At 45.2% G+C, this 14,310-nt stretch overlaps 1 protein-coding gene across 1 annotated transcript in view; it reads left to right on the forward strand.

The window, feature by feature from the left end:
• PAPPA (pregnancy-associated plasma protein A, pappalysin 1) overlaps nucleotides 1-14,310 on the forward strand; it is a 181,963-nt gene that overhangs the window by 23,422 nt on the left and 144,231 nt on the right. Inside the window, exons 3-4 of the mRNA XM_015569900.1 lie at nucleotides 1,805-2,103; nucleotides 9,433-9,625. Coding sequence (XP_015425386.1) covers nucleotides 1,863-2,103; nucleotides 9,433-9,625 — 434 coding nt within the window. The 5' untranslated portion in view covers nucleotides 1,805-1,862. The remainder of the gene's footprint in view (nucleotides 1-1,804; nucleotides 2,104-9,432; nucleotides 9,626-14,310) is intronic.

Below are 14,310 nucleotides of genomic sequence, written 5' to 3' on the forward strand. Positions count from 1 at the left end.
AGTATGGCCTTAGGCAGGTCTCTTGCTTTTCCCAGATCTCAGTTTCTTCAGATTTTAAATGAACAGGGTAGGCTAGATGGTGGCCTCCAAGGACCCTTCTCGGTGCTGAAATTTTGTGCTATTGGAAAAGCAACTAACAAGGCCATGAGCAGTCTTAAAAGGGTTGAACAGCAGACTTCTAAAGTTAGAGAAAAGTACTCCTGATATTCCACGAATTTCAGAGACTGGCTCAGGACCAGGAGTACAGAAGGCTATAAATCCATAGCATGTTATAGTATTTCAGGATGATGTCAGGCTCCAGCTATTTCACCTTTTAAGAGAAGCAATGAAACAGGACTCGGGCCCTGTGCTATCGCTTTGTGCAAAGGGGTGCGCTGGCGGGAATGAGGTAGAACAGGCAGAGCCCACCTGGACAGTAAGTCTGCAATCCTGTCCTTATCCTTGAAAAATACCTGTGGGGTCCTCTTCCCATTACCTCGGTGTCGAAGTTCCTGGAGAGACGGAGTCATTGACACTATTGTGGCTGTTTCTTTTAGAACTCCCCAGAGAGTCAAGGTCACTTTCCCAAGATCATACAGCCAATATGAAGCAAATGGAGGATTGCAACCCATGTCAGGCTAACTCCAGCTGTTCTTCAGGCTGCCACCTCCCTGTTTTGAGAGAGATTGATCATAAGCAAGTTCTCTGAAGTAGCCCCAATCAAACCCCATTTATTAGAAATTATACACACACACACACACACACACACACTTCTGCTAGTTACACCATGATCCCTAGAAAAAGTCTTGGGTGGGAAGGGGATTATGTTTTGTATTATGATCGACATAAAATAGACATAAAATAATTGAGAGAGATTTCCTGTCTCAGTTTCTCTTCCTCCCTGCCTTTGCCTGTCCCTTCTCACATACACACATGCACACACCCCCATCACCACAGTCCTCTCATACATCTTTATCTTTGGGTTTGAAGAAGGCCCTGAGCAGTTCAGAATCAATAGACCCCACCAGCCCCATGACTGAGCGAGCTAGCCCTCCCGGCAGTTGAATCTGAGATAAATCTCCTGCTCGCCAGCACCAGGCCTGCCAGGACAGATCATGGGTCAGTTGCTTCACTTCTCTGGGAATCAGTGCCTGTCTCATCTGGTTGGGAATGACTGTGATTAGACACAAGAAACACTCAGCAGCTGGCCTAAGGAGACATCATAATGCTCAAGAAATATTGGCTTTATGGTCACTGTTATAATGACAAGTGCAACCCAGTGCTCGCCTTCAGGAACGTTCACTCACAGAGATGAGAGAGAAAAAGGAATGGGACCCAGAGATGTCATTGACTTGCTCAAGGTCACAAAGTTAGTGCAGGCAGAATGAGCCCTGAAACCAACGTGTCTCACCTTGAGGGCTTCAGTTAAGCAGAAGCTTGTAGAATACTTATCAACCTGGGTGTAACTTACTTCCTAAGGAAGAAGTTGCTGCAGAAATATTTACCAGCCCAGAAATCAGAGGCCTTGAATTTGAATCATGCAGTCTCTTTTAAGTAGTTGGAGATCATTGTGGGTAAGTTGCCTCACTTCTGTAGGCATTGGTGTTTCCATCTGGAAAATGAAGGGATTGCAAAAATGACTTTTGAGACCCCTTTCTACTAAATCAGTGATTCATATTACAAGTCACAACAGCGCCCAGGGCAGTAGGAGGCATAGGGTGGAAAAGCCCATGGGTACTTTGGGCAGCACCCCATTGATTGGGGGATTCCTAAATCAGGAAGCAAAGTGTCCAGCTTGCCTCATGCTCTGGTTTTCCCCTTGCAGGTGGCATCGTCCTGAACCCATCTGTCTATGAAAAGCTGTTCCTGGGCACACCCACACCATGATCCACGAGATCGGGCACAGCCTGGGCCTCTATCACATCTTTCGAGGCATCTCAGAAATACAGTCTTGCAGTGACCCCTGCATGGAGACCGAGCCCTCCTTTGAGACCGGAGACCTCTGCAGTGACACCAACCCAGCCCCAAAATACAAGTTCTGCGGTGACCCAGGGCCAGGAAATGACACCTGTGGCTTTCACAGCTTCTTCGACACTCCTTACAACAACTTCATGAGCTATGCAGGTAGGGCCCCACTCTGGGCGGGATGCCTGGGGCTGGGCAGCAGATAGGGGCTCCAGTCCTGACTCAGCGTATCTTTGAGCAAGCTGCTCAACCGCTGCTAACACATCTTCCCGACAATTCCTCATCCCAGGCCATCCGGATAATACTTCCGGTGAACATTTCTACTGCAACTTCTTCCTTAGAAAGTATTTCACTCCCGGGTTTATAAGTATTCTGTGTGCTTCTGCTTAAATGAAACCCTCAAGGTCAGACCCCTTGATTTCAGTGCTCAGTCTGCCTTCACTAACTCTATGACCTTGAGAACCTCAAGTGTCCATGGGTGATGCTGCATCTGAAAGCCCCTCAGGAAGACGCACATTGGAAAGCCCGCGGGCTGGTACTCAGGACACCTGAGTAGAGGCCTGGCTCTGCCACTCACTCACCTGGTGCCTTTCAGCCCATCCCGTCTCCTTTCTTTTCTCCAGAAAATGGGTTCTTCAGACTCTGTCTCTAAGGTCCCCCTTTGTTTTTCAGCTGTATTTTTCTCATCTCGTGGTTTTTGAACCTTTTAAAAAAAACACCATAAAACTCTCACACCCTCCTTTACTATTTTATTACCAAAAAAAAAGGAATGCTTTTAGTTTTGTAATTACATAATGATTACATGAGATCGATACGTCCTTTTTCTAAGCACACATGTCCTATCAAAACCCTTTAGTAACAGTATTACGGATTTATTCCTTGGGTTCTAGGATGCCCGCACTTCCTTTTAGCATCTGTGAAAACCACCTCTAGTCCTGTAACATCTTTAGCAAATTAGAACAAGGCATCTTTTCCTCAGAGTATAACAGCCCTCACTGCTGGCCCCTTTAAGCAACAGCCCTATGTAAGGTAAGAGCTACAAAATTACACAAATTCTATTATAATATTCAACTTAGGGCCTCTTTTCCCACTAGAACAAGGGAATTCTGTGAAGGCACATTGTCTCTAATGCATCACTGTATTCCTAGCACCCAGAATAGGGCCTGCGTGGTTAATAAATGCTTGTTAGGAAGAAAGGGAGGTGAGGGAGCCATGGACACAAGGAAGTGAATAAATCCTCTTATAATAGGCCTATAAAATTGATGCTTATCAATAACAGTATTTCTACTTATAGGAAAGGTTATTGTCCATAAAGGACTTTAGAGTAGATGCCATCTTATTTCATTCTCACCAAAAATCTAAGGGGTAGGAACTATTCACATGTTACAGATGACAGTTCTGGGATGCATTAAAGTTATGTGCCCCAGGTCATACATCTGACTACAAGCACTTCTTCCCTTCTACAATGGTGCCACTCTTCACCAGAGACCCAGATGGTGGGAGAGAGGGAAACTGAGAAACCTGGGTGGTTTTCCACCCTGCTCCACAGAGAGGCGTCAGGAACTGCCCTGGGTGGGGCTCTAGGCCTCTATTTCCACTTGAACCAGGGAAGACCTCCAAATGTGTTTCATTTCTGTTGGCGTTATGCTTTGGATTGCATGTAGAAAGATGACTTTGCTATTAACACGCAATGAGTTAGATGATCCCCAGGGGTCTTCCTATTTTCCCATTTGGGCTGATGACCTCTGGGGGTCTCAGGTTCATACAGTCCAAACCTGAGGGCTCTCTAAGACAGCGGTTCTCAACCTGTGGGTCGCGACCCCTTTGGTGGTCAAACGACCCTTTCACAGGGGTCACCTAAGACCATCCTGCATATCAGATATTTACATTATGATTCATAACAGTAGCAACATTACAGTTATGAAGTAGCAACAAAAATAACTTTATGGTTGGGTCACAACATATTTAAAGGGCCAGAAGGTTGAGAACCAGTGCTCTAAGAGTTAGTCCCCACCTGGGCACCATAAAGAGTCTTCAGGTTTCGTTCTCTGAAAAGACCAGAGTGCTGGGTATTTCCTCAAAAGCAGATTCCCACTGGGTTCCACTCCCAGCCCAGCGGACATCCCACATCCAGTGCCCTGTCCCCTCACACAGCCCTGCTTACGGCCCATTTCTGCGGCACCTTTCCTCGGCCAGTACAACGCACAGGGAAAATAAACAATAACATGAGTTTGGAAGTTTGCCGGCCTCTTAGGAGCCTAGGAGCTGCCACTAGCTATCAGACCCCCATAAACTAAATCTCTTTTTGTTCCCCTTTGTACAGATCTAAAGGGTGATTGATTTACTGTTGTTTTTCTAAAGGAACCCCTCAGCTCAGTGACCCATTAACAGCAGAACTAATTCACTGAGCTACGATAACAAACTTACACCCGCAAAAGCATATTCAAGGCAACCACGAGCTTTGAAATGTTTGTTTTCCTTAGGATCTCTGATAGATGAGGTGACAAAAGCAGCTGGATGAAGTTCAAAATACAGAGCAGGATCGGGTTCTCAGGGCCTGGAGAGCAGGAGAGCGGTGCTGAGGGCCCTTGCAGTCCAGGCGAGAGGGTGGAACCCCTTGGGGTCAACTTCTTGGAGTCCTGCCTTTCCGGTGCTTCCTCCTCAGGCCTGGTCACTAGCGGGGTGGAGAGTCTAGGGCAGCGCCATCTGCAGAACGTTCTGCAGAGAAGGACGTGTTCCGCGTCTGTGCTGCCCAGGATGCTAGCCGTTAGTGAGACCGAGGAACTGAATTCTCAGTCTTAAGTAATTGTGGTTCATTTCAGTTGACATAACCATGCTAGGCTACCATATTGATCGGCACAGGTCTTCACTGATGATTGAGTGTCTATGACAGGCCAGACACTGTGTGAAACACTTTGTAGGTTTCTCTCACAGAACTTTCCAAATGACCCGATGAGGTCAGGGCTGTTACTATTGCACCCATTTTACAGATGCAGAGAGTGTGGTTTAGGGAGCGTCGGTAGCTGGCCTGGAGTCACACAGCAAAACCAAGACAAGCTTTTCTCACTGGAAGGTTAGCAGTCAGTAATTATCTGGTTGTTTCTGATACTAGGTGAGGCTGAGAGGGTCCCAGTTGCTCAGATCAAGCTGGCACCAGGCAGGTAACCGGGAGAACCTAGTTGAGCAAAAGGAGAGTAAGATCATATTGCCCTGGGCAGATAGGAGGGCTGCAGCCTGGACCCTCCTTCCTGAAGATAACAGGCCTAGGGGCCCACCAAGCTCCAGCCCACTCCCCCCCCCACCCCACCCCCACTCCCAGAGTGTGGTAACCAGCCTTCTCCAACCTATGGGAGCCACTGTCTTGTCACCATCTTCCTCCGTGCCAGGGCCCTTAATGTGCCATATGCTTTGCCCATCCACCCCATATATAAGAATATATCCTGAGGAAATAAATCAGTTGCATCAGTTGCTGTGTTTAAAGATTTAATCAGAAGAATGGTCTTAGCAAGGTTCATTCTCCGAATATTAATTAGGCATTTACTATCTGCCAGGTGTAGAAGAAAAATGCTTATATGTGTGAAAAATGAGAAACAGCGTACAAGTCCGAAGGGAATGGATTGCTGAAATAAATCACAAGGCATCTGCAGGATGCACACTATGCAGCCACTAGGAGAGTGGTGGGCGGAGTGGTTCAGAGGGTGAAGTTTGGGGCATAGGGCCGGACTAGAATCCTCCATGCACCAGCCTTTGAGCCAAGCAAGTTACTTCTCCTCTCCCAGCCTCGGTTGATTCATGGAGACCATGGGGAATAGGCACACCGTGCGTGATAGGTGCCGTCATATAGGTGACAGGCTTAGTATCATCGCTAGTGCTCAGTCCATGACAATTAGTGGGTCATTTATGAGTTATTTAATGTGAAAACAGTCACACAGTCACAGAGTCTTATGTATAGAGTAAGGTGTGTGTGTGCATGTGTGTGTATGTTTGTGCTGAGAAATTTACATATTCATATCCATACACACATACATATACCTGTATACTAAATATTAATTCTGTTATCTCTAGGTAATGAGTTTAGGGTGACATTTCTTTGTAACTCTATTTTTTTTTTACCATATGACAAATGTTCTGCAATGAATATCTGTAACTTTCATATTCCTTTATTATTATTACTGTCATTATCATTATTGTTAAAACAACACACAGGGAGGGACTTTTACAAAAGGCAACTCAGTTATCCATGCACTAGACCTGGGCCAGCTTGCTAAATGCCTTCCTCAGCTTTAGGGGGAAGGTGCCCTTATTATTCCCTATTATCCAGTGGGTGAAAACGAGGCTGGCAGGGATCAGCATTTGCCCACCTTTCCGCATGAAGCGGAGGAGCTGCGCCCAGGCCCTGCACCTCCGTGCTCGGTGGCTCCCTGCCACAGATGGAAACCAAGTTCCTTAGCAAACCCAGGGCACTCCATCAACGTCATGGGACTAGTGCAGGCTCCCAGCAGAATGCCAGCCCCAAATTCCTTTCCACTAGGGGACATGGTGGGGACAGAAGAACAAGATGTGCCAGTTGGTCCTGAGACTAGGGTAAAGTGGCTACAGATACCAGGCGGGGAGGCATGTGGTGGTGGGAAGCTAGACATGAGCTAATTGAGACAGAGCATTTGTGATAAACAGAACCCTTTGGTATCTCACCCAGGATTCTGATAGCAGCTCCATCTCTAAGTTATGCACCCAAGACAAACTTTCTTTTCTGACTTCAACTTTAAATTGCAGAGGCATTTCAGTTCCCTACCAGGTTCTATTTTTCAAATTCTCTTTTTGCTGACAGACATGGAAATGACTAATTTTTATGTTATAAAAGGTAAATATTCTTCTTTGGGGTTACAAGAAACAACTCAGAGTGTATAGAGAAAAACTGCATTTCTCCTCCATTCATCTCGACTAATGCTTTGTGTGCTTCTGCTCAAGGATGTGCACAACTCCATGGGGTGGGACTGATTTAAATAGCCCTCATTTATACATCAGGATCCGAGATTTAAAGTTACTTCCTTTATTTGGAAATGATTGATTTGTATTCTGTTCTATGCTTAGGCGTAAGTTACACAGCTGTTTCCTTATTAATAGAGAGATGTGCTATTTCTAATATTTTTACTATGCTAAATAACGCTTTAAAAAGTCCTTTATATATATTTCCCCATATATGTTCATGAATATATACCTATTGAATTCCTAAATGTGATATTGCCAGATCAAAGAGGAGGACTATTTTACATTCTGTTTATTTCCTGCTCCAAGTTTGCGCGCGCACCCACACGCGCGCGCGCACACACACACACACGCACCCAATCATGTGGCAGTGAGCATGTACTAAGCATTTGTCATGCTTCTTGGTGCTCCACTCCCCTTAACCCTTAGCCTTAGCTATGTTCTGAGATCAGCACTTAACCACCCACTTTACAGATGGGGAACTGAGGCACTGAGGGCATGAATGGCTTGCCCATTTGACTCCAGATCCCACGTGCATTAATAGAACTATGCAGACATACTGCCTTAGCCCTCGTGCCCTTCTCCTGCCTCTAGCTTATCCAGTGGCTTTCCCACGGCTTCCAGGATGAACAGCAAAGCTCTTAGTAACAAAGAAAATTGTACCCGATGATCTGGCCCTTCTCAGTCTGAGATGTTTGAACTCTGTTCTCCAGGCAGTAGGGAGCCATAGAATGTTTGGTTTCCAAGGAGAAATCAGGACGTGAGAGAGATTTGTGCTAGTCATGCTTTTATAGAACTTGCTAGGGGACATCAGGCTCTTCTGCTTCCTTCAGGTTGTGAAAGACTTCCCCAGGGGCTGAAAAAGGAGACTGTCACAAATTACTAAGGAGATCAGAGGCAGCTTCTGTGGATACCCTCCGTACACCCCTGCCCTTTCCCCAATCTGGATTCTCAAGGTCACGTCCAACTACCCAGCACCTGCCCAAACTTATTTTCTGTTTGTTTGATAAGAGAAGTGAGCTTATGCTGCAGGATTCCCAGCGGTGGGTTTATTTTAAGATCTGGCGAGCCCGTGCTCCTCCGTCTGGGGCCCAGCTGCGGAAACCCTGACCAGGCGGACACCTCTGGGAAGTGGTGTTTTTGGAAACCAAGCCAAAACAGTGCCTGGCCCTGCCCATGGGGCAGCTGAATAAAGCTGTTGAAGGAAGAGATGGGAGGCAAGCTTCTTCCTTGGGGGCTGAGTCTCGGGTCACCGCCTGCAGTCCACATCTTAGAGAAAGGAGAAGAAGATTGAAGGTCATTGCATCAAAAGACATTTAAGGGATTGTATTCCAGCCCCCTCAGGCTCAGCTCCCATTTATCAAGCACCTGCAGGATGCTTTCCCCACACAAAGTCTCACTTATGCTCAGAAAGAAGTTCTCATATTGATTAGAAGCCCGACCTTGGAGTCGAGATTGCCTGGGTTCGAATCCCAGATTTGTCTCAGGCTCTGCGATCTTGAAATTGTTGCTTGATTCCTCTCAGTCTCAATCCCCTCTCTGTAAAATGGAGAATATCGTAGTATTTATTCCAAAAAATAATGGGAGAGCTCAGTACACTGTGCTTGGCTCATACATGATAAGTGTCCCCATGTCAGTACTGTGCAGAAGCTGTCATTGTCCTCATGTTCCCAGCATGCACACCGTGACTCTGTGGTCTTGCAGCTCTGTCCCCTGCAGTCCCTCCAGTTTCTTCCCCAGCCTTAGCCATGCAGTCTGATTGACCTCAAGTACCTCCTCCTTCAGAAGCCTCCCTGGCTCACTCTCCTTTCCCATCATGCTGCCTCCTTCTGTTCATTGGTGGTCACATGGCTTCACAGACTTTAGCAGCCTCATAACAACCTTGACTCGTACAACTAACTGACCTTCACTTTAGCACTAGATGGGTAGCTCCTCCAGGGCAGGGGTGTTCCACGTTTCACCTTTCTGTGGCCCTTGGCACAGAGCAGAGAATATGTAATAGATGCTCAGAAGGTTTGCTTAAAGGACTCTCACTCCATCAGTGAATTGCAGAATGAATGAATGAGTGCATCAATGCATGTGAAGGAAAGAGTTGAATGAATGAATGAATGAATGAATGAATGAATAAAGACAGTGAATAAATGGTGAGGGAGGGAGCAGATAAGGGAATGTGTGACATACAGACCAATGCATTTGGGACTCAGGGAAAGCAGCTTGTCCTGCCCTTGTCCTTAGCCATGACCTCTGGGCTGTTCCCTGTCCGTCTCAGATGTGCTTTTTCAGTCCTGTCCACCCTCCCATTCCTCCTGTTCCCCCTCACCTGTCTCCAGAAGTGATGACTACACTAATTTGTTCACAGACCATTAACTCTTGAGTGCTGGAAGAGGCCGGCTCTGAGTTGGCAAGGGCTGGGGTGCTGGCTCTCAGGCCTCCAGGAGACATCATCCTTCTGCATGCCCGCCTGTGCAGCCAAGTTCTTATCTCCCCCTTTGCCCCTTGCAGACGACGACTGCACCGACTCCTTCACGCCCAATCAAGTCGCCAGAATGCACTGCTACCTGGACCTGGTGTACCAGGGCTGGCAGCCCTCCAAGAAGCCGGCGCCGGTCGCCCTGGCTCCCCAGATTGTGGGCCACACGACTGACTCCGTGACGCTGGAGTGGTTTCCACCCATCGATGGCCACTTCTTTGAAAGGTGAGCATGGCCCATGGAGTGTTGATTCCGCTTGCTCTCTCCTGCCAAGAAGAGGGAAACTTGGAAGGGAAGTGAAACTGGGAGGGAGCTTTGGCTGTGTTCTTTGTCTTTGCCTTCGGCCCGTAGGTGCCCCGGCACCTAACACAGTGACTGGTCCATATGGGCACATGATACATTTGAGGGTCAAGGAATAAATGAATGATGGCTAATATAAATTAATAAATAATAAAACATATTTTACATGAATGGAGTGAATGTTTAGCTTTATTTTAGCATTAAAAACCTGAAACCTTGATTAGAATCACCTCTGGGATAGAGGTGCTGGTCTCATCTCCAAGAGCTCAGGACTTGAAATTGGCAAACACCTTTGTAGACATGTTATATGTGAAGGTGTGTATAAGTTTATGTGTATATTCATACATTACACATGCATATGTATAATGTAGATAGACATGTGCATATATCTCTTCCTAGTATGCAATCTTAGACTGTGAGCAGTGTTTCTTTGTAGAATGAAAGGGCAGAATTGTTGGGAGACCAGGAATGACAAGCTGAGGCACAGAATACCTCGTGCTGCTCCTGTCTTTCATTTTCTAGCTGTGTGGCCTTGGGCAGGTCACTCTCCCTCCCTGAGCTGTATTCTGCTCCCCTGAAAAGTGGGTCTCATGAGGCCTCAGTGTCTGAGGTGGAGACTCTCTCTCGGAGTGCCTTTCAGCATTGAGACCCACTGAGAACCTCTGGCTTCGGGGGCCCAGATTTTAGAGGGTCATGAAAACAGGCTACGATGTTCACATGTTGACATCTGTTTTGGAACTTAGCTATAATTTAGGACAGATTAGTATATCACAGCTCACCCCCGCCCCCTAGATGATCTTGGGGATGTTTAGCCAATTATGATGATAGCCTGGATGATGTGGGAAACAATAACCAGCTAATCATTAATTCCTATTACTCTGTGGTTGTGGTGAACTATCCAGTGCTTATTCTGTGTTGGATTCTGTACTGAATTCTTTGTATACAGTGTCTCATTCTGTCTTCCCAGCCACTCTGTAAAAGAGAGATCGTCTTCCCTATCTGCCAGGCAAGAAGGGAACTGGAGCTCAAAGAGGCTGGGAGATTTGACCAGAAGCCCATAGAAGGTGGTAGGAGTTGGAGTCCAGCTCCCATTTGACAGTGTCTGGTCTCAGACTCCCATGTGTGTTAATTAAATCCTTACAAAGCCCAAATTATGAAGGAGAGGTGTGTGTGTGTGTGTGTGCGCGCATTGTGTGTGTATGTATATAAAAAATAGATCATGGCACCACATTAAATTGGGGCTCTAATTTTCCATCCTGCCATCAGTCCCTGAATCTAGACCAGGGGTGGGCAAACTACGGCCCGCGGGCCGGATCCGGCCCGCGGGCCGTAGTTTGCCCACCGCTCATCTAGACCCTTCATTCGGCAGTGGGGGATGTGACCACAGGGGAGGAAAGGCACCTCCTATCCTCTGCAGAAACCTCTCCTCCTCCCCCCGCCACCCTCACTGGGAGCTCAATGCTGGGTTTGGGAAACCTCATGTGACACTTCAGAGCAGGCTTTCCAGCAGCCCATGGATTTATTTATTTTTTCTGTGGCAATGAGAAGTATCAGGCTTTTGGTCCAGCCTTGGCCTTACTTCCACTTAAAAATGGAAGTTTTGTAAATGAGGCTTGCTGTGTATGTATTCAATTTGTATTTCATAAAGCAGTTATTGTCCATTAAATAAATACCATCTGATTGTTGGAAACCTATTGGAGGGTTAATTGTTGTGTAATGAGATATGGCTCTATTTCACAGTGCCCTCCGCTTCAATCAATATGTTTTTAATAACCAATAGTCAGTTGGTACTTGAGGCTCATACAATAGCTATTCTGTTCAGTTTAAGATTTCATAACGGAGTTATCATATGTTAAATTAAAACCGACATTTTAGAAACATGTCTAATTAGGGTTAACAGCTACGTAGATCATAGTCTATGGCTGAAGGAAGTCAGTCCTCAGTTGAATAAATTGTCGTAAAGAAATGGAACTATGTATGTCACTTTCTCATACACACAGTTTATATTCCAAAAATTGGCTTAGTTTGAAATACACAGTCTTTGATGTCAGGTTGCGTGTGTTCCGTCCCAGCCTCACCACTCTAGTCTGTGGGCCCTTGGTCAAGCGATCACACCTCTCAGATTCTCTCTGGCCCTCTGATTTTCCATAAAAAGGTGCTAATCATGCCCTCTTCACCTGGCATTTCGGGGGAATTTCAACAAGACTACCTCTGTGATATGCCCAGCACACACATTCTATGTTCAACAAATAGCAGCTCTCATATTGTACAAAGTTTTTCAGAGCTGCTTAGCTACTTGAAATGTTCTTTCCCTGCACCATCTCTGGTGTTTTCCACTACATCCATCAATGCCAACCTCTCGCCCCTGGCCATCCTCATGTCCTCCTGCTGTTCCTCACATCTGTGGTCTCAGAGAATACAAGTGCTTTCCTTAAAACAACATGTTCAGATCCTCCCACAGCCTGTGTCCTCACACATGGGCAACTGAATAAATAATTCAAGGCCACCCCCCAGCTTTCCTAACTTCTTTATTTCTATCTGTCTTGCAAACATGTGTTGACTGGCTGGTTTCAGTTATCTGAACAATTGGCTGTGGCATATTAGGAAAGCACTGAACTGGGAACCAGGAGATCAGGGTCTGAAGGCTTTGGGATCTTATCCATGCCCTCTTCTTCAGCCTGTGTTCCAATCTTGAAGCCGAAGGATACTAGCCTTTCTCACCAGCATTCTTCTTCCAAATCCCAGAACACAGACAATCACTTGAGTGACTATTTTCTCAAATCTCCCAAGGATGTTGCATGGCTAGTACCATTCTAGATGCACAAGGAAGAAGTTACTCCATTATGTACAGTGGATGCCTGAGTGAATCACTGTCCAAATAGGACTTTATATAGTAATGGAAATACTCTATAACCTGCCCAGATGATATGGTAGCCATTAGCCAACTGTGACCATGGAGCACTTGAAATATGATGGCACATGGGATAGAGGAACTGGGTTTCTAAATTCGTTAAATTTTAATTTGTTTAAATGTAAATAGCCACATGTAGCTGGTGGCTGCCATATTGGACAGCACAGACTTGGAGCTTAAGCACTGACTCTCAAGGTACCCAGATATGAAAAAGGATCTCTTTCAGCATTAATGATTAGTGTCCTATATTTCTATGATTTCGGTGTGTGTGTGTGTGTGTGTGTGTAGACACAGATATATAAAAATCAAATAAATGCCAAAGGTAAGAAACACACATATACACTCCCTGGATGAATAGGACACTGCCTGATTTTGGTAAAGGCCACAAAATCTCTGTGGCTTTCCAAGCTATGGCCTTAGGATGATTACTTTGTACTCATGAACCTTAGTTTCCTAATCTGTAAAATGGGAACATTGCATCTAATATCCTGATCCTTCGGTGGCCAGTGTCTAGGACTGGTACAGCACCAGCCATCAGATGCTGTTCAATGACATCCATTGAATGTATAGGTTAAACAATGAATGAACATGTGAATCGATGGTTGAATATGAAGGAATATACTTCGTGGAGCTCTGTGAAAACAAGGCACATTGCTGTCGGGTATATGATGGTTTATTCATCATCGAAGTATTTATTGGAAACCTAGGATGTGCCAAAAACTCAATGAAGTGTAGGTGACTATATAAATATAATCCAGAAAAAAAAAATGAAGAAACAGAAAGAAAGACTCATTGGCCATTTAAGTCAGTGTGGTACCTGATTGTGGTACCTAATTCCATCCCAGGACATTTGTAATCTCATTGTCATCAGAGGCATTCATGTGACGCAGAGCTGCTCTGCATGGACTGTGGTCACTGTAACGGAACTCTGCCCCCTCCATAGTGGTGCTGAGCAAGTCTCTCTCTCTTTAGTCCTCATTTGTTTCCTATAAGTTTATTTTGTATAAGTTTATTATTGCTAGTCCACATTCAGAATATATAGAAAATTCAGAAAACCAGAAGAATAAAAATAGGGGATCATCCTGTGCTCCACCACCTGGAAATTACTTCCAGTAATATCTTGCCATGTTAAGGTTATTTGAACATTGAAATGCTGGCTATAAATTCAGTTTTGAATATGACTTCTGAATGAATGAATAATCTACAGTTGGCTGTAGATTCAGCTTGGAATATGCCTTTTTCACTTAACATTATAGTTTACATTTTCCATGAAATTTCATCATCTTTATAAATATTTTTGGAATAACTACTTACCATTTCATTGAGCAAATTAACCTTAGGTTATTTAATCATTTTCCTATTTCTGAATATTTAGTGTGCTTTTAAACTTCCTATGACTGTATAAAAATATAACCTATATGTATGGTTTTAAAACCATACATATGTATGTATAAAACCTATATGTGTGGTTAATATTTTCAATGATGAAGCTGAGGATGTAAATTCTGAAATTTGAAGAACTAGGCTACGTTAGTCAGGAATCTTAGCAACATGTCTGAATGACTAGTATTTACCCATCCACCCATCTATCCATCCATCCACCCAACTACACTTGTTGACCACTATATAAACACATAAGCAGGGGCATGGCTTGCTCAGATTTAGGTTTGGGGGTGAGCTCCCTGGCATCCGTAGGGAG

This window comes from Myotis davidii, unplaced genomic scaffold, assembly GCF_000327345.1.
Source record: "Myotis davidii unplaced genomic scaffold, ASM32734v1 scaffold866, whole genome shotgun sequence".
Lineage (NCBI taxonomy): Eukaryota > Metazoa > Chordata > Mammalia > Chiroptera > Vespertilionidae > Myotis > Myotis davidii.